Here is a 26,625-nt window from a genome sequence, read left to right on the forward strand (position 1 = left end):
GCCTGGCACACGGATGCAGGTCAACAGTTTAAGCTCCAACTCATAGTGTGTTCCTGCTCTAAAGGTGCACAGTGTGGACAGAGATGGACTGCACAGGTAGCTAACCCTCGCTGCTTCCCCCGGTGGGCGGCTGGGCTCCTGCTGGCAGATATTAAGGTGGAATGTGTGCTTTTTTTTATGCGTGTTGATCCATCCGCCCTCCAACCAAGGACACGGGTAGAAAACCAGCGGCTGACCTACAAAGCGACAGTGACGGAGCAGCAGGAGGAGAGGGATGTCCTCACAGGGAAACCCCTCCACAGCTCTTCATGGGTGAAGCTTAGAAAGGAGGAGAAAACCACTCTGTCCTCCTCTTCTGTGTCCTCCAGTCGGAACATGCTAATGAACTTCTTCTGCAGCCCCTCTGTACAGACCGGCTGGAATCTGGAATACTAATTTCAGACATTCCTCTCCTCGGCTGGCACGCTTTAACCCTCCTGTTGTCTTCATTTACGGGCATCAAAAAATATTGTTTCTTTGTCTAAAAAAAAAATCCAACAACTCAGCAAAAAATTCCCCAAATTTCTGAAAATTTGCAAAAACTTCAGGAAGAAAATTCCAATAATTCCTTAAAAATTTCCCTTAAAAGTTTCATTTTAAAAAATCCCCCAAATTGGGCAAGAAAATTCTTGCAAATATTTTCAAAAAATGAGTAAAAATCTTCCAAAAAAATCCTAAAAATATCTAAAGTGATTCCATATATATCAGTAAAACTTGTAATATTTTCTTTAAGAACATTCACATAAAAATCAACCAAAATCCAGCAAAATTTGCTGGATTTCGGTTGATTTTTTTTTTGGTGATGTTCTTTAATAAACATTTTTTTTTCACATTTCTTTTTTCAAAGATTTCCAAAAAATGTTGAAAATGTGGACATCAGAAGTTTCACTGTGAAAATATTTTTTTTTCCACATTTTCAAACTTTAAAACGGGTCATTTTGACCTGCAGGACGAAATGAGGGGTAAAGCAGAAACACACTGAGGGCTTCTAGTGAATGTTGTGGAGTAAACAAGAAGCTCTCTGGTTGGGTGGTCTTCCTTAAAGCTCAGCTCCAAACAGCCTCCCTGTGTGTGCAGAGGGGAGATTCTCTGCTTGAGGCCAGCGTTTCCGTACGAGAGGGAATATTTGTTTGTGTGAATGTTTGTTTGTGAGCGTCCTGTTTGCCTCAGAGTGCCAGTAAAGCGTGTTCCCAACAAACCGGCTGCAGCTTCGCCTTTATGTTTACTGAGCACATATAAATGAACGTGTGTGTGTGTGTGTGTGTGTGTGTGTGTGTGCGTGTGCGCTACCTTCAGCCTGGGTGGCCACTCTGAGCGCTGCAGAACTCTCTCCCGGCCCGTTGCTGTTGTGGGCCACCACCCTGAAGCGGTATTTGGAGTCTGGCATCAGGTTCTGGATGGTGACCTGCATCTCCCCTGGACGGCTGGTGTTCACCACTCGCTCCCTGATGTGGACGCACACACACAAGAACATTTAGTGATTTCACTGTGTTCCAACCACCAAAAAGGCTCGTAAGAATCAGATTAAATTCATGTTTGTAGTCAGGTATTTAAAGTCCCTTGCTGGTTGTCGATGAAACACCTAAAAACTCATCTCTGCGGTTCAAAGCTACATATTTAGAGACTTATTTCCATGAAAATAATCCCTACCTAATCATCATAACTTATCGTACCTTATTTTATCGTAACTCAACATATCTTATTGTATCATGTCTTATCGTATCTTATTGTATCTTAACGTATCTTATCGTACCTTATCGGATCTCATCGTATCTTAATGTATCTCATCGGATCTTGTATCTTAACGTATCTAATTGGATCTTATTGCATCTTATCGGATATCATTGTATCTTAACGTGTCTCATCTTAACGTATCTCATCATGTGTTAAAATTTTTTTGCGTATCTTATCTCATTGTATCTCAAATTATTGCATTTTATTTTAGCGTATATTATCATATTTTAATTTGTCTCATCATAACTTATTTTATTTCAGCTCATCTTATCTAATGTATCATATCATATCTTATTGTATCTTATGATAACTTATCTCATTGTATCTTAATCCATCCTATCGTATCATATCTTACCACATCTTATTTTATCATATCTTAACTTATCTCATCATATCTTATCATGTCTTATCTTACTGTATCTTATGTCATATCTCATCTCATCTTAACATATCTCAATGTATCTTACCGTATCTTATTTTATTGTATCTTATTGTAACTTTTCTCATTGTATCTTAATGTATCTCATTATATCTTATCGCATCACATTTTAGCATATTGTATCATATCTTATCTCATCATACCTTATTTTATTGTATCTTATTTTATCTCATCTTAACATATCTCATCGTATCTTACATTATTTTATCACATCTCATCGTATCTTAACGTACCTTAAATTATTGCATCTTATTTTATTGTATCTTATCGTATTGTATCATATCTTAAATTATCTCATCATATCTTATCTTACTGTAGCTTATGTCATATCTCATCTTAACGTATCTCAACGTATCTTATTGCATTTTACCGTATCTTATCATAACGTATCTCATTATATCTTAGTGTATCTTATCGGATCTTACCTTACCACATCTTATTTTATCTTATCATCTCATCGTAGCTCACCATATCTTATTTTATTATACTGTATCTTATCGTAACTTATCTCTTTGTATCTTAATGTATCTTATCGTATCTTGTCGGATTTCCATGAAAATAATCCCTACCTGTGTTAAACTGGCTTAGATGTAACTTTATGCAGTTGCTTTCTCTAGAATAAGTACATCTCTCTACACTAACGGCAGCTCGAGCACACCAGCTCACTTACAGACCTGCAAAACAGGTGTTTAATGTCAGATTGTAATACTGGAGTCATTGAGCCATATAGGTTCAAACCTAAAACAGTTTCTGTGTGAGAATAATGACACATAAAGCCTAACCCTGCAAGCTGACAGGACTGGTTTCTTAATACTGATCCCTGGAGTGTGAGTCTATGTTATTGAGACAAATTTACACTGATTATTTATAAGAGAAAAAAGCAACAGCTCACATTTGAGAAGCTGGAACCTGCAAATGTTTGGCATTTTTACCTGATAAATTCCTCAAACTGCTCATTTTCTAGTCTATAAACTTGCAAGTTGATCAGCCATTTGGCTAATCATGAGCATATTGTCTCATTTGTCTCCATCTGAACTGAGAGAAGTGGTTTCAGACTAAGTATTGACTGTGTTTGTACAGTATTAGTACACTCAGTAGCTTTTTTCAGATGGGATATGATAATGTTTGCAGTTCCATCCCTGCTTCCAGAGAAACCACCACTGGTTCAGGTCACTTCTGCTTAAAGCTACTTTTACAGCCAAAACATGAAAAGGAGGACAAGTGGAAAATCCTCTCAGCGTCTTAAATTTCCTCCTCAGTAGAATACAGTAAATCCTTAACGCATGAAGCTGCGAGGAATTTATTACAGGGAAAAAATACAAGTCTAGCTTTAGAACTGATGGTTTTGTTGTTTGTACTAAAAGGTAATCCTCAGAGGATTTCAGTTTGTTTTTAATTAATAAACACTTACTGCCATGATAAGTGCTTTAATTAGATATATTAGAATACATGTATGTTGGTATCCAGCAGGAATGCGTGTATGAGTACCCTCATGGCAGTGCTAAGGTGTGTATTAGTACCCTGATAGCAGTACTAAGGTGTGTATTAGTACCCTGATAGCAGTACTAAGGTGTGTATTAGTACCCTGATAGCAGTGCTAAGGTGTGTATTAGTACCCTGATAGCAGTGCTAAGGTGTGTATTAGTACCCTGATAGCAGTACTAAAGTGTGTATTAGTACCCTCATGGCAGTGCTAAGGTGTGTATTAGTACCCTCATGGCAGTGCTAAGGTGTGTATTAGTACCCTGATAGCAGTACTAAGGTGTGTATTAGTACCCTGATAGCAGTACTAAGGTGTGTATTAGTACCCTGATAGCAGTGCTAAGGTGTGTATTAGTACCCTCATGGCAGTGCTAAGGTGTGTATTAGTACCCTGATAGCAGTACTAAGGTGTGTATTAGTACCCTGATAGCAGTACTAAGGTGTGTATTAGTACCCTGATAGCAGTGCTAAGGTGTGTATTAGTACCCTGATAGCAGTGCTAAGGTGTGTATTAGTACCCTGATAGCAGTGCTAAGGTGTGTATTAGTACCCTGATAGCAGTACTAAAGTGTGTATTAGTACCCTCATGGCAGTGCTAAGGTGTGTATTAGTACCCTGATAGCAGTACTAAGGTGTGTATTAGTACCCTGATAGCAGTACTAAGGTGTGTATTAGTACCCTGATAGCAGTGCTAAGGTGTGTATTAGTACCCTGATAGCAGTGCTAAGGTGTGTATTAGTACCCTGATAGCAGTACTAAAGTGTGTATTAGTACCCTCATGGCAGTGCTAAGGTGTGTATTAGTACCCTCATGGCAGTGCTAAGGTGTGTATTAGTACCCTCATGGCAGTGCTAAGGTGTGTATTAGTACCCTGATAGCAGTACTAAGGTGTGTATTAGTACCCTGATAGCAGTACTAAGGTGTGTATTAGTACCCTGATAGCAGTGCTAAGGTGTGTATTAGTACCCTGATAGCAGTGCTAAGGTGTGTATTAGTACCCTGATAGCAGTGCTAAGGTGTGTATTAGTACCCTGATAGCAGTGCTAAGGTGTGTATTAGTACCCTCATGGCAGTGCTAAGGTGTGTATTAGTACCCTGATAGCAGTACTAAAGTGTGTATTAGTACCCTCATGGCAGTGCTAAGGTGTGTATTAGTACCCTGATAGCAGTACTAAAGTGTGTATGAGTACCCTCATGGCAGTGCTAAGGTGTGTATTAGTACCCTCATGGCAGTGCTAAGGTGTGTATTAGTACCCTCATGGCAGTGCTAAGGTGTGTATTAGTACCCTCATGGCAGTGCTAAGGTGTGTATTAGTACCCTCATGGCAGTGCTAAGGTGTGTATTAGTACCCTGATAGCAGTACTAAAGTGTGTATTAGTACCCTCATGGCAGTGCTAAGGTGTGTATTAGTACCCTGATAGCAGTACTAAGGTGTGTATTAGTACCCTGATAGCAGTACTAAGGTGTGTATTAGTACCCTCATGGCAGTGCTAAGGTGTGTATTAGTACCCTGATAGCAGTGCTAAGGTGTGTATTAGTACCCTCATGGCAGTGCTAAGGTGTGTATTAGTACCCTCATGGCAGTGCTAAGGTGTGTATTAGTACCCTCATGGCAGTGCTAAGGTGTGTATTAGTACCCTCATGGCAGTGCTAAGGTGTGTATTAGTACCCTCATGGCAGTGCTAAGGTGTGTATTAGTACCCTCATGGCAGTGCTAAGGTGTGTATTAGTACCCTGATAGCAGTGCTAAGGTGTGTATTAGTACCCTGATAGCAGTACTAAGGTGTGTATTAGTACCCTCATGGCAGTGCTAAGGTGTGTATTAGTACCCTGATAGCAGTACTAAAGTGTGTATTAGTACCCTCATGGCAGTGCTAAGGTGTGTATTAGTACCCTGATAGCAGTGCTAAGGTGTGTATTAGTACCCTCATGGCAGTACTAAGGTGTGTATTAGTACCCTGATAGCAGTACTAAGGTGTGTATTAGTACCCTGATAGCAGTACTAAGGTGTGTATTAGTACCCTGATAGCAGTGCTAAGGTGTGTATTAGTACCCTGATAGCAGTGCTAAGGTGTGTATTAGTACCCTGATAGCAGTGCTAAGGTGTGTATTAGTACCCTGATAGCAGTGCTAAGGTGTGTATTAGTACCCTCATGGCAGTGCTAAGGTGTGTATTAGTACCCTGATAGCAGTACTAAAGTGTGTATTAGTACCCTCATGGCAGTGCTAAGGTGTGTATTAGTACCCTGATAGCAGTACTAAAGTGTGTATGAGTACCCTCATGGCAGTGCTAAGGTGTGTATTAGTACCCTCATGGCAGTGCTAAGGTGTGTATTAGTACCCTCATGGCAGTGCTAAGGTGTGTATTCGTACCCTCATGGCAGTGCTAAGGTGTGTATTAGTACCCTCATGGCAGTGCTAAGGTGTGTATTAGTACCCTGATAGCAGTACTAAAGTGTGTATTAGTACCCTCATGGCAGTGCTAAGGTGTGTATTAGTACCCTGATAGCAGTACTAAGGTGTGTATTAGTACCCTGATAGCAGTACTAAGGTGTGTATTAGTACCCTCATGGCAGTGCTAAGGTGTGTATTAGTACCCTGATAGCAGTGCTAAGGTGTGTATTAGTACCCTCATGGCAGTGCTAAGGTGTGTATTAGTACCCTCATGGCAGTGCTAAGGTGTGTATTAGTACCCTCATGGCAGTGCTAAGGTGTGTATTAGTACCCTCATGGCAGTGCTAAGGTGTGTATTAGTACCCTCATGGCAGTGCTAAGGTGTGTATTAGTACCCTCATGGCAGTGCTAAGGTGTGTATTAGTACCCTGATAGCAGTGCTAAGGTGTGTATTAGTACCCTGATAGCAGTACTAAGGTGTGTATTAGTACCCTCATGGCAGTGCTAAGGTGTGTATTAGTACCCTGATAGCAGTACTAAAGTGTGTATTAGTACCCTCATGGCAGTGCTAAGGTGTGTATTAGTACCCTGATAGCAGTGCTAAGGTGTGTATTAGTACCCTCATGGCAGTACTAAGGTGTGTATTAGTACCCTGATAGCAGTACTAAGGTGTGTATTAGTACCCTGATAGCAGTACTAAGGTGTGTATTAGTACCCTGATAGCAGTGCTAAGGTGTGTATTAGTACCCTCATGGCAGTGCTAAGGTGTATTTTTACTCATCATGACAGACCTGTACATATCCAGATGTTTATTCATCATGGCATATCTGTAAATATCTCTACTCAAATCCATGATATTATACATGTACATATATGTATCTAAATTGCTCATGCCTTGTATATTGTCTTGTATATTGTATTACATTGAGACCTTTATTATATCTCTATTTTTTGCCCTATTGTACTATTGCATCTTATTTTTTTGTATCTTATCTCATCATATCTTATCGTATATTATTTTATCATGTCTTATTTTATCGTATATCATCTTATTGTATCTTAATTTATATCATATTTTATTGTATCTTATTTGATCATATATTTTTTATTGTATCTCATTTTATAATATCTTATTTTAACGCATCTTTTATTGTATCATATCTTATCTCATCGTATCTTAACGTACCTCAGTATATCTTATCATATTGTATCTTATCACATTTGAACATCTCATCGTATCTCGTATCTTATCGCATCTCATTGTATCTCATCGCATCTTATTGCATCTTAACGTATCTCATCGTATGTTATCATATCTCATTGTATCTCATCGTATCTTATTGTATTGTATCTCAACGTGCCTTAATGTATCTCATTGTATATTATCGTATCTCATCGTATCTTATGGTATCTTAATGTATTTCATCATATCTTATATCTCATTGTGTCTTATTGTATCTTAACGTATCTCATCGTATGTTATCGTATCTTAACGTATCTCGTCGTATCTCATCGTATCTTATCATATCTTATCGTATCTCATCGTAACTTAACGTATCTCATTGGATCTCATATCTTAACCTATCTCATTGTATCTGAATGTATCTCATCGGATCTTATTGGATCTCATCGTATCTTAAAGTATCTCATTGTATCTTAACAGACCTTATTGGATCTTATCCTATTGTATCTTATTTTACTCTATTTTACCATATTGTATCATATCTTATCTCATCTGATCATGCCTTTTCTTATTGTATCTTATCATGTCATATTTTATCGTATCTCATCATATCTTATGTAATCTCATCATATCTTAATGTACCTTATTTTATTGCATCTTTTATATCTGATCGTATCACATCTCATCCTACTGTATCATATCTTATCATATCTTACCGCATCTTATTTTATTGTATCTTATTGTATCCTGTCTTATCTCATCGTATCTTATCGCATGTTGTTGTATCTTCTTTTATCGTATCTTATCTTCTCTTATACCATAACGTGTTGTATCTAATCTAATCTAATCTAATCTAATCTAATCTTTTACCTGCTGTTGCCCTCCTGGCTGTAGAAAACGGAGTAGGTGAGCTCGTCCCCGTGCGGTTCAGCTGGCTGTCTCCAGGTGAGTTTGATGAATCGGGTGGAGACCAGCGAAGCCACGACGTCTCTGGGGGCGGAGGGGGTGGGACCTGCTGGGCCGGCTACACCTCCGGAGCCTGGCGTTACATGGTCAGTAGTGTTAGGAGTCAGTGAGGGGGGAGGGAAGGAGGGCAGGGCTACGTCTGGGGGTCGGGAGGAGGAAGAGGAAGGAAGGAAGGAGGGAGGGAGGGAGGGAGGGAGGGAGGGTTGGGAGGGGAGGAAAGGGAGGAAATATCGCGCAGGGAGGGGCGTCCAAAAAGGAACAGGAGTTGAAATGGAAATGACAGTGGAACGAAAGAAAGGAAAGGGAAACAAAAAAAAGAAGAAAAAACAAAATAACAACAACGTAACAAAAAAAGACTCTCGGTGTGACAAGGAACCACAGAAATAAAACACTTCTACTACACTCACGAAGCTGACAAATAAAAGCACGATACAGAGGGACTACACATGCACATCTACACACAGCTGTCTAATGTAGGGGTGGGAGCAGGAACATCTCACATATCTCATCCACGGCCAATCATTTAGGATCGGAAAATGATTGGTTTACAGTTTATCCACTAAAAACTGGACCAGCATTCAACAGTAACACAGAGGCAGGTTTGGTTTAAGGGACAAATACACCTTGTGGTCACTTAAATACACACAAAAACACAATCTAGTTTTTATTTCACACAGTAAAACGATTGGAGACAAACCAAACGCCCCCGAGAGATGACTTTAGAGCCTATATTCTCCCCACTAACCCGCTGGATGATGCTGTTTAAGCGTTGCATTCCACAGCCCAGCCACAGAAATGTTTGTGATGTTTTTCTTTTTTTGGAGGAACAATCTGCGGTCACACTTAGCCAGATCTGCTTTTCATTTGCTTGGCAAGTGGGCGAAACAAAACCATACGGAAAGAATGTCAGTCTGTATGACATTTCCATTTGTTTTCAGGTCAGGAACACTGACTGCAGGGCAAAGCTGAGGCTGAGAAACAGGAGCACGGCGAGGCGCTGTTCAAACTGTGTGTTATTAACGGCGATGAAATGGAAAGCAGCTGCTGGCGTATTTGTCTGTCATGATGTGTGGGCTAACTGCTAATTTGGCTTTCAGTATTTGATGTATTTCAAACTCTCAAAGTTCAACGACTTCTGCGATTCTATGAAAGGTTTCTGTTTTCTCCTGACATCGTCCAGCTCTTTCTGTTCATGAACACATTTTGATTCAGTCCATGTGGTTGGTGTGTTTGTGCGCTAAGTAACGTTCAGCACATTTTCTGTTGCATCGGCACCCTGGAAGTCAAATAAAACAACGACTGAGGTAAAACTGCAGCTCAGTTCTCAGTTGTCAGAAAAACTGACACAAAGCTGCAACAAGAACTACAACCATTCATATCTGCGTAGGGTTTATACTGCACAGATCTCCACTTCTTGCACATTTTACCAGACTTAGGCTGTCATTTTGACCTGGAAAGTTAGATTTACTACGGTGAGCGATGAGAAGAGTCCAGATTCTTCTCCTGGTTTGTCTTTTCTGTCGAACACTAAAGCTGGAATTCAGCCTCGAATCCTCCGTTTCATTTCAAATCCAGTCGGCTGGAATGGAGCCAACGACGATGAAAAACACATTATCATTCTAATACTTTCTGACTGCTGTGTAAATTACCAGATGCTGAATAATTATCCTCATTTATAAAGCAATGCACACACACACACACACACACACACACACACACACACACACACACACACACACACAGCAGGAATAAACACAGCGGAACTAGAAGCCGGTTTGTGGTGTAAACTAAAGCTCTGTTTGTTGATGACGGACTTCTTCCTGTTAGAACAGCAGGAACACACGAGTCCAAAAACACAGGAGATTCCACGGAGAGAGAATCTGCAGTAAATACTGTCATTTATGAGTTTATTCCTGAGAAAATACAACAGTAAAATCTAAATATGAGCCCTGAAACATGGACAGAAGTTTAATAAATATCTAGTTTAAAGCTGGACGCTATTGGTTTAAGCCTGCTTCATGTCTTCAGAGTAGAATCAGGTTTGGGATTCTGGTTGTTGGGCCCAGAATATTTAATAATGTGAGTTCACAGATCCAGTTTTAAACCTCCTGAGCTGCTCTCAGACTCACTGAGGTCTCGATAATATCAAACAAACAAGTTAAAGCTCACAAACATCAGAGAGAAGAAGATCCACCTACTCTTGTAGCTTCTGCAGGACATAACAGAACTAAACAACCTGACGGAACCATTGGAATGAATTCTTCTTGATGTATTTCAGTATATTCATTAGTCAGATATTCATCAGTAGCATCCAGATGGATGATAAAAGGATAAAGATAAAACCTGCAGGAAATCACTTATCGCTGCTTCAACATTCAGGTGCTGCAGGCAAAGATTCTATGAATTCCATGAAACAAATCTAAATTCTTAATGTTAAAATAATGGAATGAACAATTTAGGAATGTTGCATACATACTAATTGTGCCAAAGAGTGATTTAAAAGGTACAAAAAGGTTTGAAAGCATAAAAATGTAAACCTTTCTTAAGAAGAACCTGGAGACACATCAGCATTAGTCTAACATGAAGACATCTTCACAGGAACAAGTAAAATGCCTTTCCTTCCTCCTAAATGACAAAACAGTTTACTTCTAACGTCTGAGCCGTAAAGTAGGACAGGATCCCGTCTGTGCATTGTTTGTTTTTTATTCTGTCAGTCGAGCCACCGCTGGTTGATTCAGACAGAGAAATGAAGGACAATGACGGCTGTTAGACGTTTCTGTCCGACCGATTTGAAAAGAAAACTCAACCTTATCGCCGCCTTTGTTTTTGCAGACATATTATACTGCAGCAGAGGAACATTTCAGTCAGACAGGGAGAAAGAAAGCAGATAAAGGCGGATCGCTGCTGCAGAGATGGAGGCTTTTAGAGGTCAGGGTGGTTTGTTGGAAACCGGTCGCTCCGCTCTTTGCTCATAACTCTTTGTGTAAATTTGTCCATCAGCGTCCTCGTGGATCTCAGAACAAAGGAAGTGGGACACAAGGTTTGATGTCTCTTATCTATAGAGCAAATATAATGTAATATGGAACGCCAGGCTCCGGTGGAAACAACCTGAGACCAGCAGGAGGTTGGATAGAGAGGTGACATGCATTCCAATAAAATCATTACCAGCAGATTCCGTCTTCATACACCTCGTCAGCTGCAGGTAATCGACATGCCGGGCAGCTTTCACAGTCCTTCTGACAATCTGTCTTGTACAAGCGAGCTTTGGATTGTTACAGTAAGGAAGTGTCAGCCTCCCACTGCTGCCGTGGAGCTCTATTCATAGCTGATTAATGGAGTCATTAGTCTCTGTGCCAGAGGTAATGAATTACTGGCATTAAGGCTTAACGAGGAAGGTTACTCTGGATCTGCATAATAAATCTGGCTAACCCGTACACAAAACAGCCGGGACAAAGACACCACATTCGTCTTAACCCTCCTGTTGTCCTCATTTACGGGCACCAAAAAATATTGTTTTCTTGTCTGAAAAAAATTTTGATTTTTCTGTTGATTTTTCTGTGAATGTTCTTAAACATTTTTAACATTTCTTTTTTCCACCAAAAAATGTTCAAAGATTTACCAAAAATGTTGAAAATGTGGACATCAGAAGTTTCACTGTGAAAATATTTTTTTCTCCCCACATTTTCAAACTTTACAACGGGTCAGTTTGACCTGCAGGACGACACGAGGGTTAGGAAACAAAAGTCACAAAGATTTTCCTGATCTGTGCTGAACTGGAGGCTGTGTTTGCAAGAAGATATGAGTATGGAAATTTATTTTTAAAAAACCTAAACATCTGCAATATGTAGAACCAATATTTTTTTCAGTATTTATAACACCTGCTTCTGTTGGAAAAATATTTACCTGTTAATTGCATGTTTTTTTTCTCCAATTTTTGTAAGATAAATATTCAAAAATCTAACTTTCATGTTCACAGTTCTTAGCGTTTCAGTTAACCCTCGTGTCGCCCTGCAAGTCAAAATTGACCCGTTTTAAAGTTTGAAAAATATGGAAAAAAAATATATTTTCACAGTGAAACTTCTGATGTCCACATTTTCAACATTTGTGGGAAATCTCTGAACATTTTTTGGTGGAAAAAAATGTTAAAAATGTTTCTTAAGAACATTCACAAAAAAAATCGACCAAAATCCAACGAATTTCGCTGGATTTTGGTTGATTTTTATGTGAATGTTCTTAATGAAAATATTAGAAGTTTTACTGATGTATATGGAATCACTAGATATTTTTAGGATTTTTTTTGAAGATATTCACTCATTTTTTTGAAAATATTCACAGGAATTTTCTTGCCAAATTTGGGGGATTTTTTAAAAATCAAACTTTTCTGGGAAATTTTTCAGGAATTATTGGAATTTTCCTCCTGAAGATTTTGCAAATTTTCAGAAATTTGGGGAATTATTTTGCTGAATTTTTGGAATATTTTCAGACAAGGAAACAATATTTTTTGGTGCCCGTAAATGAAGACAACAGGAGGGTTAAGAAACATTTTAAACAATTTCAAAAATCAACCAAAATCCAGCAAAATTTGCTGGATTTTGGTTGATTTTTTTTGTGAATGTTCTGAAGGAACATTTTTAACATTTCTTTTTTCCACCAAAAAAATGCTTGAAGATTCTCCAAAAATGTTGCAAATGTGGACATCAGAAGTTCCACTGTGAAAATATATATTTTTTCCACATTTTCAAACTTTAAAATGGGTCAATTTTGACCCGCGGGACGACACGAGGGTTAATATCCAACGGAAGCGGCAGCTGGAACTCAAATAATTGGTATAAAGTTCTGATTAAAGCCTCCTAACTTCTATCTGGAGCTGCTAACATAATAATCCCGGAGAGAGCAGCTGGAAAGTTATGCCGAGCGTTGTTTTCATCATGTGACCTAAGTGGGCTGATAAGGAGCGAGCACCTCCACCAGGAGAACATCAGTCCAGTGAATGCAGATATCTGCCTTCAGAGGAACCAGCCGGCAACGCCAGGCCTCTCTCTGCAGAATGGATTTTTTCAGGGCTGGTTTCCGTGTCTAATGTGGTTCGTAATGATGACGGCGTAAGAGACAGCTGTAGCACAATGCTAATGGTCCATTACTGAGTCACTACTTTTATCTGCCATAGAGGAGAAGAATGAGCCCAGCGAGGAAGAACAATGTACTCAGAGAGCTCCGTCAAGAGGCTTCAGAGAGCAACACAAAGAAGACACTCAATTAAAGCTGTCAGTCAGCAGTTTCATGTCAGAGCCTCTCTCTCTACATTTACTGTCTGGATCTCCGCTGCCACTTCCAATGACGGTATAGACGCCAAAACACGCCATACAGCTTTTATCATGTTTCGACAAACATGCAGCAGTCGCCTGATGAAAATGACCAACAGTACGTCTCTGGGTTTGAATGTAATTACACAGAAATCATGGATTTCTTCTGAACAAAGACAGAAAGAGACATTCAGTCATTAAAATGCAAAGGAATCGGGAGCGCTTGATTCGTTCTGCTGGGTTCTCCAGTAAACGCGGTAGAAAACCTCCAGTTTCTCTGAGCAGCTGCTGACAACTGAGGCTGTTATTTTGTTTTTTTCAGTCCTACAATCCTGTTCGCACCACTCTCTTTAAAGATAAGATGGGAAAAATGAGCAGGGCTGACAGCTCGTGACATTTGAGCAGCTTCTTAATGCGCCGACAAAGAAAATCGAGTCAGAAACGGGAAGACAAACGTTTCAAGAGGAGACAAAGTGAGAAGAGATAAATGAGGGAGTGAAGAAAAAGCCTGACCGAGCACGTTTTTATAGCTCCCTCTCAAGCTCCATGTCGACAACAATAACACACTTCATTCTTAAAACTAGTTTCTGTTTTTTTGCTTCACAAACGACGCATCAATACATAAAACCAATTACACACACACAGTACGAATGTGAGACATTAATCAACAAAGCGTAAAAATGCTTCAGTGCACAAGAGAAAATAATTAAAGGCCTGCTCGTTTCAGCGCCTCTTGTTAGGAACATAATCTTAGTCTGGGGACCTTTTCTTGCTCTCTGTGTTGTTTCCAGACACCTTATCGCTGGCCCAGAGGAAGCTGACAGATCCAGGATCAGATTGCTGAAGGCTGGAGCGTATCAGTAGCAGCACACATTCCCTCTAACTGCGATAATCACCAAACTGTGAAGATTAAAGCTTAAACTGACACGCTTCTTCTGACTCGCTGACAGAATCCAGAGAGACAAAAGGAAAAGTCTCAAACAGCATCATCTCCACGTTTACAAAAAATAAATCTGGACATTCCCCTGGAGAGAAGGAAGCTTTTATTCATCAAAATAAAAACGCTGCAGTCAGGGCTCTGAAGGGCTTCTGGAGCGGGTCTCTTTATCAGTCACTTTATCATTTGTCTTGTCTTTTAACAAGGAAACATGGAAGTCACAATCTCCATCTCTGGATATTCTGTAATTAGTCGTCCCCAAACTGGACAAGAAAGCATTTAGCTTTTCTGCACCTGATGCTTGGAATAAATCACAATCTCAACTTAACCCTCCTGTTGTCTTCATTTACGGGCACCAAAAAATATTCTTTCCTTGTCTGAAAAAAAATCCAAAAATTCTGCAAAAAAATTCTGAAAATTTGCAAAACCTTCAGGAAGAAAATTCCAATAATTCCTTAAAAGTTTAATTTTTTAAAAAAATCCCCCAACTTTGGCAAGAAAATTCTTGTAAATATTTTCAAAAAATGAGTAAATATCTTTCAAAAAATCCTAAAAATATCTAAAGTGATTCCATATATATATCAGTAAAGCTTCTACTTTCTTAAGAACATTCACAAAAAAAAAATCAACCAAAATCCAGCAAATTTTGCTGGATTTTCTTAAGAAACATTTTTAACATTTCTTTTTTTCCACCAAAAAAATGTTCAAAAATTTCCCAAAAATGTCGAAAATGTGGACATCAGAAGTTTCACTGTGAAAATATTTATTTTTTCCACATTTTCAAACTTTAAAACGGGTCAATTTTGACCCGCAGGACGACACGAGGGTTAAACTTCAAGCCCTTGTTCCACTGAAGGAGCTTGAAGTTCTGATGAAATCCTTACAGTCTCCCTGGTCTGTGTGCACATTTTAATTTTGGTAATTTTATCTGTTGTTTTCTGTTTTTAATGTGACGATGCTGCTGTCTTCTTGGCCAGCTCTCGCTGTAAAGGAGATCTCTGATCTCAATGGGACTAACCTGGTTAAATAAATGATAAATAAAACCCTATAAAAATAAAATCAGGCTGGTAAAACCTACTAACTCTGGTGCATGTTCTTGTTTATCAACTAAAAAACCCTACAGTGATTTCCCCACCTTTAAATTGTTCAATTTTTGCTTTTATCTGTTTTCACATCCACATCCTTTCCCCGGAGAGAAGGAAGCTGTTATTCATCAAAATAAATACGCTGCAGTCTAGAAACATATCAGTGCTCTCCTTCATTTATCTGGAAATGTTTGGAGCGACACGTCAAACCAGAAGGAATCACTCAGAGGTCAACTCCTGCTGGTCTCTGAGAAACGGAGCTTCAGGCTTTTTGTTTCTGCAACTAAAGCTCAGAAAGTCTGTGGGTTGAAATTTAAAGACAGCAGAATGCAGCTTGTCTGCCTCAATGATCATAAACAATGCTCTGAAGGGTTTCTGGAGGGGGTCGCAGATGGATTTATGAGAGCTGGATGTGAGGACCCATCTGATCTGTCCTGGACTCCTGGATGTGGAGAAGCACTGACCGCTGTAGAGGAGGGAGGCTCAGTCTCTTCATCAGGCCCATAAAACCTACTAACTCTCCTGCATGTTCTTGTTTATCAGCTAAAATACCCTAAAGCGATTTCCCCCCACGCCTTTAAAATGTTCAATTTTTGCTTTTATCTGTTTTCACATCCAAAACCAACACGGTCTGATTCCCCGCGGAGCTCCATAAACAGTAGAAGGTATGAAGGTCTGTCTGCTCCTCTCTCTGCCCCTCTGGCCGTTTTACTTTCTGGTAATTTGGTTTTCATAAAATGAAAAAAAAGGGACAATCGCTGCTCTGGGTTCTCAAAATAAACACCAAGCAGAGAAGGTTAATGTGTGGGAATGTAGGAAAAAAGCCATTTACGTTCTACAGAGACGGTAAAACCCGGAGGACGTGCAGATCCCGACGTGTAGGAGGCAAAAACAAACTGCCTGTTTGGGGAACGACGGCTGTAATTGAAAGGGGTGGGATCCATCAATAATTAATCATCCACTGAATGTACGTACAGCATCCCTCCACCATCACACGTGTTCTCTTGATCCTTGAGCCGCTGGTGACTTCATTTGGGTGTGATTGCTTTGTTCCCCCTGAACGCCTTCACTTCAACACGTGCTAACATGAGGCCGACGTCTGCTCGCCCAGACTCCGTATGGAAATCAGGATGTAAAGCCCTCCCTCCTCAGCTTAAACCTACATCATATGCATCACGTGCTGCAGGGAGAGAAGGAAACAAGGCCTCTCCTGGGTTCATCTTTCAAACAGATCAAACCGCTGTGATGCTGCTCATCTCCAGAGCGTTTCAGCAGCGATGCCTGGCACTGGAAACACTTCGTATTACCTCAGAGGTACATGAACACAACTCAACCTTTTCCAGGGGAACAGAGCGAGCCTGGAATGAAGTAACTGACTTCCAAGAAAGCTCCTGTAACAGTGTGTACATGCAGCAGCAGCAGCATTCATGTGTAAAGAGCTGAACAACCGAGAAAAGGCCCGAAAAGGTCAAATAGGATGTTTGCAGACGGTAGAGCAGCTGCATCCCCCTCTGGAGATCAGCTAACAAACAGACCAGCTAATCAGGCTCCCACCAATAAAGAGCTGCTGGGCTGGACCCACTGAGAGGCAGCAGCAGGGATCCACAGCCCACTGTGACGCTACTCACTCTTCTACTTTTAGCTTATGGAAATAGGGAGGCCGAGCCGAGCCGAGCCGAGCTAAGGGCGCTAACAGGAAACATAAAAGTTCCGGTTTGATGGCACCACTCAGGGGTCGGCCGCCTGCAGCTCAGGGAAGGGCGTGAAGGGAAAGTGATGTTTTGGTGCCATTTGGTTCTTCCAGTTACTGCACCCAGAGGACGGTCCACGTCCACAAGCATCGGCCTGGATGAGTGTGTGTTGGAACAGGACGGCGTTATGTCGGAAATACCCGCCGTGTCCCAAAGGTCCGTGGAAAAACGGTTGGGGGACCAGCTTTTTCTTTCTGCAACAGCCTACCTGCTGAAATCAGGCAGGAATCTTCCACTGATGGATTTAACCCTCATGTCGTCCTGCAGGTCAAAATTAACCTGTTTTAAAGTTTGAAAATGTGGGAAAAAATATATTTTCACAGGGAAACTTCTGATGTCCACATTTTTAACATTTTTGGGGAATCTTTGAACATTTTTTGGTGGAAAAAAAAGAAATGTTGAAAAAAAATGTTTCTTTAGAACATTCACAAAAAAAAATCAACCAAAATCCAGCAAATTTCACAGGATTTTGGTTGATTTTTATGTCAATGTTCTTAAAGAAAATATTACAAGTTTTACTGATATATATGGAATCACTTTAGATATTTTTACTCATTTCTTGAAAATATTTACAAGGATTTTCTTGCCAAATTTGGGGTATTTTTTTTTTTTTTTTTTTAAATAAAACTTTTCAGGGAAATTTTTAAGGAATTATTGGAATTTTCTTCCTGAAGGTTTTGCAAATTTTCAGAAATTTGGGGAATTTTTTGCTGAGTTTTTGGATTTTTTTTTTTTTTTCAGACAAAGAAACAATATTTTTTGGTGCCCGTAAATGAGGACAACAGGAGGGTTAAAACAAAGCTGTAGACCCACTGGTTTACTGCTTCATATATATTTTATTGTTTTGTTTTTACTGTTTTTATCTCTGTGTACAGCATTTTGACTGAAAGCGCTTTATAAAAAAATTTATTATTATTATTATTATTATTATTATTATTATTATTATTATTATTATTATTATTATAACTATGCTGTTTACATTTCGCCTTGTATATATAAGTTATACTGCACGATTTGACAATTTTATTTATATTTATTTTGCTTATTTCTATCTCTATATATGTATATATTTATAGATATTTATTTCTTGTGTGTTTTTAGTCTTTATTCTTATTATTTCAGTCTGGAACAGGTGCTCAATGCATTTCACTGCACATTATACTATGTATAATTATGTTTGTGATAAAAAAAAAAGGTCTTGAATCTTGAATCTTGAAATAGGGGCAGGTGTGGAAACGAGAGCAGAGCCTAAACCTGGTTCTGATAACAACACTGACCTTAAAAAACAGAGCTGACGCAGGTACTGAGGCTATTTTAATCCTTCTCTTCTCTTTCCAGTGCAAAACAGCCAAACAGACTCCTGTAGCATTCTGCAGGTAGCAACAGAGCGTTTAGAAACGAGGTGAAGCTTTTCACCACGCTTCAGTAAATACAGCCCATAGAAACAGCCTCAGCTTGTAAACACACACACACACACACACACACACACACACACACACACACACACACACACACACACACACACACACACACACACACACACACACACTCAGCAGCGTCCCTGAGAGACTCCACCACAACACAAACCCTGAGTTTGTCATCAGCGTCGGCAGTCATTTGGTGGATTCTGATTTCAGCACTGATCCCTGTGATCAGCGTTCACTAATAACTCTCCCTAACATCACGCACGCTTCCCTTAACGCTGCTGTGTGCACGTTTTAGGGGCTTTATCCCCCAAATTAGAATGTTAATATCTATAGCTATGAGGAATAGATTCCCATTTACAAATCGTTAATATTTCCCATCAAACACCCTGATTTGTTTTTCTGTTGCCTTTTCACGATCACAAGCATTTGGAAGTACGACCACAATGCTGGAAATAAAACAACAATATTACCATATTTGTTTAATCAACCGACACCCACCAGCCGACAGTAATTCCCACCACTGGAAGTGAAGATGAGGTTACTCTAACAGCAGCTACATGAGGAGAATATCAGGTGAGCTGCTGGAGAACAGGTGAGTTTCCTGAGGGGAAAACAACTCATTTAGAGGCAATTTTATCCTGCGCTTGGACTTTACTAGCTCCTGTTCAGCGACAACAACCAGCTTCTTATCTCCGTTTCTGCTGAATCTCACTTCTGGGATCTAGAATATAAATTAATGCTTGATGTCTGGAAATAAACTAAATAATTACCACAGAGTTGAATCAACTCCTCTAGAGCTCAGATTAACCCTCTGATCCTCAAAACAGTTTCTGGGTGTTTTTTTTTTACTCCTGTGGGCTCATTTTTCACTGGAATATAAAATCCTGCACCTCAACCATGACTGGAAGTAGAGAGAACTTAAAAGTGTATTTTCAGCAGCGTAGCGCAGTTAAAATGCAGTAAATAATAAAAAAGAAAAAACAAATTAATGTAGCCTCTTGGATTAGAGGAGAATCATCATCAAGAACCAAAAAATAAGAAGATCAGCTGCTTTTTAACCCCCCTGTTGTCCTCATTTACAGGCACCAAAAAATATTGTTTCCTGGTCTGAAAAAAATCCCAAAATTCTGCAAAAAAATTCCCCAAATTTCTGAAAATTTGCAAAACCTTCAGGAAGAAAATTCCAATAATTCCTTGAAAGTTTTATTTTTAAAAAAATCCCCCAAATTTGGCAAGAAAATTCTTGTAAAGATTTTCAAAAAATGAGCAAAAATCTTCCAGAAAAATCCTAAAAATATCTAAAGTGATTCCATATATATCAGTAAAACTTCTAATATTTTCTTTAAGAACATTCACATAAAAATCAACCAAAATCCAGTGAAATTCGCTGGATTTTGGTTGATTTTTTTGTGAATGTTCTTAAGAAACATTTTTAACATTTCTTTTTTTCCTACAAAAAATGTTTAAAAGATTTCCCAAAAATGTTGAAAATGTGGACATCAGAAGTTTCACTGTGAAAACAGATTTTTTTTCCCACATTTTCAAACTTTAAAATGGGTCAGTTTGACCTGCAGGACGACACGAGGGTTAACTGAAACACTAAGAACTGTGAGCATGAAAGTTCGATTTTTTAATCTTTATCTTACAAAAACTGGAGGAAAAAAAATGCAATTAACAGGTACAATATTCTTCCAGCAGAAGCAGATGTTTTAAATACTGAAAAAAATATTGGTTCTACATATTACTTTATATTATATATATTATATATATTATATTATATATATATATTATATATTTACTATATATACCATTATTGCATTACATTCACTCTGTTTCTTTCTGTGTCCTTTCTCCGAGTGTCCCTGGTCCCAGAGCTGGATGCTGGATGCTTCAGATGTGTGGCTGTGTTTTATGGTCCTTGTGTCCCACCCCCCCACCTCTCTATCTCTACCCCTCTATCTGTATCCCTCTATCTCTACCTCTACCCCTCTATCTCTACCTTTCTACCTCTTCTGTCCCTCTCAACCCGCCCGGCCAGCAGGCAGATGGGTCCCCCCACATTAGAGCCGGGTTCTGCTCGAGGTTTTTTTCCCTGTTAAAAGGGTGTTTTCCTTGCCACTGTCGCCTTTTGGCTTGCTCTGGGGGTCAGGCATATGGGTTCTGTAAAGCGTCTCGAGACAATTTGACTGTAATTGGCGCTATATAAATAAAATTAAATTGAATTGAATTGAATTGAATTGAATTACATATTTTTTGTTTTTTTAAAAATAAATTTCCATACTCGTCTCTTTGCACACTTTGTGACTTTTGGTTGCAGCTCAGTCAGACATGATGCTGCAGAACGCTGGACTGATAAACGAAGAACAACATTTAGTTGGATGAATCCCACTATTAGTTTGTGTCCGTGCGACCTCCGTTCAGTGACGGAGCATCAGTGTGCACGTCCGTCCGTCCAGCAGTGTGTAGTTTAACGTCACGTCTTCACGCCGGCTGCTGAAGGAACATTTATGCTTCAGTAGGTGCCACCAGGAGCTCCGTCCTGCCGACACATTCACATGCTCACAACGTTTCACATCGGCCTGCTGCCCTGGCTGTGACCCTGCTAGCAGATGATGGAGTAGAGCGTATTCCCCGGAGCAGGCCCAGCCTTTATTCAGTGCTGCTGGAGTGTTTCTGGAGGGCCGGGTCTTTTAGCAGCCTGTTCTCACTTCCTGATTTGAACAGGGAATAGAGGCGGTGGGCGACTCGTCTGCTACAGATGTGTTTGGGGGAGATTTTACTGCTCTGTCTGCTCAAATTCAGCTTTTTTTGTGCCATTTCATCCTGATCTAGTTACATTTTATATCACATGGATTCATAATAAAGTGAGTTTCCATCGCTGGGATCCTGCTGCAGAACTCTGACAGCAGCAGAGGGACTTCCTTTAAAGCATTTCTGTTGAACATCAGTTCAAGTTGATTTCTGTTGGCTGAGGACGACAATCAGCTCCAGCATCCACATTTATTTGAACATAAAACCCTTCTTTCCTGCATGTTTGCACATATCCACAGCGATGGATGTAGGCTGTTCCCATCTCTCATGTGAATCCGATGTGGAAGTAATCAGTGTTTGTGGTAAAACGACAGCTATAATATTTGAGAGTCTGTTGGTGTTACAAATATGCTACAGATATCAGCGGGAGAAATAAAGAAACTAATCTCTCTTAAGGCTCAGCGGAGCATAAGGTGGGATAGTTTGGCATTCAGAGCTGATTCCGTCGCAGCTTCCTCTGGTTCATGATCAGCTGACTGTGAAGGTTTCAGCGTTTTAAGACTCTGAACCCCCAAACCCAGCAGCAGGTCTGATAGGTGTGCTATTTATTTCTAAAAATCACCAAAATGACACCATTTGACAGAACCAGAAGTTGCAAAAACAAGGAGATTTTCAACAGACTATAGGTTTCTTTAGGAAAATAATCCAAAAAAAAAAAAAAAATCACCAAATTTAGACTATTTATCAACCAAAAACTGTAAAAAAAAAACTAAAAATACTTGTTGGATTTGAAACTTTCTGACAGCGTTCTGTTAGAAAATGAAACCAAATCTAAGCTTGAAATCGTGATATTTCATCAAAATCACTTTAATCTGCATGTCTCATTTAAAAAATGCCAAAACTAAACTGTTTGCACAAAAAGAAATCATCCCTAAGTGCAGCTAAGAAGCAAAAAATCAGCAACTTTTCACCTGAACTAGGCTGAACTGCAGGCAGTTTTTTCACAGATAAGTATGGAAACAAACAAATAATGTAAATAGTAAAATGTTAGTAAATATAACAATAAACAATAGTAAAGGTTCTTCAGTAAGTAGAGCCACCATTTTTCCTGTAAAGTATCCTAAAATATGCACATGTTGACCGCAGGCTTTTGCAGTTTTTGCATTTTTAAAATGATTTACACTATAATATTGTGTCACATAACACAGAAGACATTTCTCTCCTTCTAGCCACAGCTGTGTTTCCACAGAGATGCAGGACTTAATATTCCAGTGAAAAATGAGGCCATATGTGAGTTAAAGTGTGACGAGTGCTAAAAACATCCAGAAACTGTGTATTCTTTAGTTGCATGTTGTTTCTCACCAGCAGTTTACTTGGTTTTCTATAAATACAGGCGCTGAAGACTCCTTTCATTGTTAAAAACCTCACAGGAGGCTCCTCTAACCTGCTGATCCTCGGGACCTTCACATCTCTAACTTCCGTTTGGTTTCATGCGCTGTGAATTAGCAGCAGCTAAATAAAACTTGTGTGGGTTTCTCTTGATTTCTGCTTCCTTTCCAGGGCGTAATCTTTATTAGGTGTTAACCCAGATCAAAGCCAGTCTGATTCACTGGTTAAAGCCGTCTCTGGTTTCCGTGTCGGAGATCTCACGTGTTGCAGAAATTAACCGGTTTACTGATGAAGTTACGCCGGGTGCGACTCTCTAAATATCTCCCTGTCCGGCTGCAGCAGACATGTGGGCGTCTCGTCCTCATAACCCCGGGCTGACGGACGGAGAGGGACACCAGGGGACACAGCGAGCTCTCAGCCACTGATGAGGCTTCTCCATCTCCCAGCAGGGGTCCTGCTGCCTCCGATCAGGGGGGAGGACCACCAGTCTGGAGACTAACGACAGCGTGGTCGCATACAGGAGAAGATGAAGGAAGTGGAGAAGGAATGGAGGGAGAACGACATAAAAGGCAGGAAGGGATGAAGAGCGACGGCTTCCCTGTTTAAGCTTTGAATCGAACAAAACCCTGAACAAAAAGCATTTGCATCAGAAACAGCGTGTCATCTTTCTTTCATCATAAAACAACTGAATTACTGCGAGCCTTCAGGTCTCAGGATGAAAAATTTATGCAGCATCGAACAGCGACTGATGTTTTTTAAATTACGTAACCCCTGAAAGTTTCTAAGTGTTTAGCCTAATTTCTCCCCTTTCATGAAATTCTCTCACAACAGTTGAGGCTGGAACAGGAGCTCCGAGCTTCCAGACGAGCTTCCAGACGAGCTTCCAGACGAGCTTCCAGGCTCTACATGAAGTTCTGGGTTTGGGCACTAGGAGGCAGAACGTCAGAGCATGAATCCTGAGAGGAGATGGAGGAGATGGAGGGCAGATAAACTCCCACCGAGGAACATTTCCAGACTGAAGCCACAACGGTATACGGAAGGAGAAAATAAGTATTCACATGCAAATGGAAGTGCATCTCCATTTTATGCAAACATACAAAAAGCAAAAGAAAAAAAAACACACTTAAGGGCAAACAGCGGCAGAGTGCATCCACTTCCCTTTGTTTGCAGCGTTAAATGCAGATCTGCCTGCATTTTAAACACTGAAGCTTTTTAGGTGCTTGAATCTTAAACTTGTGGGCATCCAGTGAGAGCTCCTGAGCTGGGATGTGGGTTTGGATTCTTTTTTTGTGATTATGTAAATGAAAATAGAAAACACGAATATATGCAGGATATTTTCTGTTCTGAACGCCATGCTGGAATGTAAATGTACGATCTCAAATCTAATCTAATGGAAGCCTAAAGACCAAATATTTATCTTTAAGAAGCATCCAGGCTGTAAAACCTGGATTTAAACACATCATCAGTGTGTGTAAATAGAGAGAGAACTCCTTTGTCTTGGCACGTATGACTTCAAAGTTAACATACGTGACCTATTTCCTGCTATCATGCAGAAACACTTCATGATCACGTGCCAGAAGAAGGCCACAAATTGCCTCTGCATGCTGTCTATGAATGACGTGACATTAATCCCTGAAATAAGTCATCCTCGCATTGCTGTGACAGGAAGGTCGACATGTGGACGGCAAACATCAGAACCGGCAGCAGGGAATCATCCCGACGGTGGGATTTAAAGCGGAGAGGAGGGAAGACAGTGATAAAAGCAGCCTCATGTTGAATCACACATTTCCTAATTAAGTCCACCAGCCACTTCTGAATGTTTTTATCCAGCTGCTGTTCATGTGAGCTGGATTTAACGCTGCTGCACTTCAGAAAACATCACACATGTAGAGAAGTTCATTATTTGTGAGCTTATATTCAGCTTTTGTCAGGAGGAGGAGAAGAGAAGTCACACTGAATGCAGCTGTTGCTTTCTCCTGACAACGTACCGGGTTCTACCTCCAGCAGATGTTTTTGTGACTTCTGTTGGTTGTCTCATGTTTTTGTCATTTTGTCTCATTTTTGTCATTTTGTGCTTCTTTTTTGTAATATTGTCTTGTTTTTTGTTGTTTTTGTCTTTTCTTGTCTGATTGTTGTTGCTTTTCTTTTGTCATTTTGCGTCTCATTTTTGTAGTATTTTGTCTTCTTTTAAGTTGTTTTTTGTCATTTTGATCATAAATCATTGTTCTTTTGTCGTTTTGTGTCTTGTTTTTGTAATATTTTGTCTTGTTTTTGTCTTTTTTTTGTCTGACTTTTGTTGCTTCTCTCACTCTTGCCGTTTTGTCTCATTTTTGTAATATTTTGTCTTCTTTTTAGTTGCTTTTTGTCTTTTTTTGTGACTTTAGTCTGTTTTGTTCTTTTGTCATTTTGTGTCTCATTTTTGTAATATTTTGTCTTCTTTTTAGTTGCTTTTTGTCTTTTTTTGTGACTTTAGTCTGTTTTGTTCTTTTGTCATTTTGTGTCTCATTTTTGTAATATTTTGTCTTCTTTTTAGTTGCTTTTTGTCTTTTTTTTGTGACTTCAGTCGGCTTTGTTCTTTTGTCACTTTGCATCTCATTTTTGTAATATTTTGTCTTCTTTTTAGTTGCTTTTTTTGTGACTTTAGTCGGTTTTGTTCTTTTGTCATTTTGTGTCTCGTTTTTGGAATATTTTGTCTTCTTTTTAGCCGTTTTTTTTGTCTGACAAAAATGCTTTTTGCACTAAAACAAAGGGGAAAATGTGGAGTTGTGGTTATTTATAGGTTATAACGCTCTGGTTTTACTGGTCCGACTCACTTGACATCAAATTGGGCCGAATGTCGCCCCTGAACTAAGATGAGTTTGACACTCCTGTTTTGAAGCCAACTGCATTGATACAGAGGACATATCACTATAAATAACTGCAAAAATGCAGTACATATGCTAACAGCTGACAGCTGACCTTTTTCCATTCCAAACACCGTGGACCTGGAATCACGGCGGGGCCACATTTAACTGCAGCTGGCAGTGTCAAGATGCAAAGATTACGGCCACTAATGAATATTAGCCGACTCACAGCCACCGGGTATTTAGATGCAGCTCACCTCACTGACTTCCCTGTTGGGTGAAGACAACTTTATCCTCGTGGCAAGTCCCTGGCTTATCTCTGCCGACTGCAGGGCCACGGGTTTTCCTGGCCCCGCTTCAGGATCATTCCGGCCTGGCAGGTGTGAACTGAGCTACCTGACCGGAGCGGCACAAAGGGGCGGCAGAGAGCAGGAGGAGGGTTTGTGAAGTGGACAAAGAAGTCCGGCTGTGAGGTGAAGGGAATATAGCGAGTACAGCACAACTAACACAAAGCCCAGAGTGAGGGATTATCAGGGAGCAGGTGGCACTGAAAGGAGAGCAGCAGAAAGTGAGAGGAAGTCCCGGGAAAGGTGACAGATGGCTGCAGGACTGGAAGTGTCCGGACTCAGCAGAAGAGCAGGAGGGAAGAGATGAAAATACAACATATTCTTCTGCTCATTTGAGCCTCATGTCACAGAGCTGTGGCTGAAGAGACGCAGATAGCTGCAGAAAATGAGCTGATTCAAACACGCTCGCATTGATTTGCCATTCGGAGTCATGAATTGCACCTTTGAGAGAGGAAATTACTTTGACACGGTGGAGAAAGTGCTGCAGTGGATGCGTCTCTACAAGCACAAACATCAATAAGTCACATGAGAATGAACGGAATCACTCGGATCAT

At 39.9% G+C, this 26,625-nt stretch overlaps 1 protein-coding gene across 10 annotated transcripts in view; it reads right to left on the reverse strand.

Annotated features, from left to right (window-relative positions):
- The window catches only part of neo1a (neogenin 1a), a 242,255-nt gene that overhangs the window by 46,724 nt on the left and 168,906 nt on the right, over positions 1–26,625 (reverse strand). For 9 of the 10 annotated variants that reach the window (XM_055011913.1, XM_055011908.1, XM_055011906.1 and 6 more), the window contains exons 8-9: positions 8,143–8,377; positions 1,330–1,484 (exon numbers count right to left, since the gene is read on the reverse strand). In XM_055011913.1, coding sequence (XP_054867888.1) covers positions 1,330–1,484; positions 8,143–8,377 — 390 coding nt within the window. The remainder of the gene's footprint in view (positions 1–1,329; positions 1,485–8,142; positions 8,378–26,625) is intronic. The other variant, XM_055011901.1, reaches the window with a different exon arrangement.

This window comes from Amphiprion ocellaris, chromosome 1 (assembly GCF_022539595.1).
Source record: "Amphiprion ocellaris isolate individual 3 ecotype Okinawa chromosome 1, ASM2253959v1, whole genome shotgun sequence".
Classification (NCBI taxonomy): Eukaryota; Metazoa; Chordata; class Actinopteri; family Pomacentridae; genus Amphiprion; species Amphiprion ocellaris.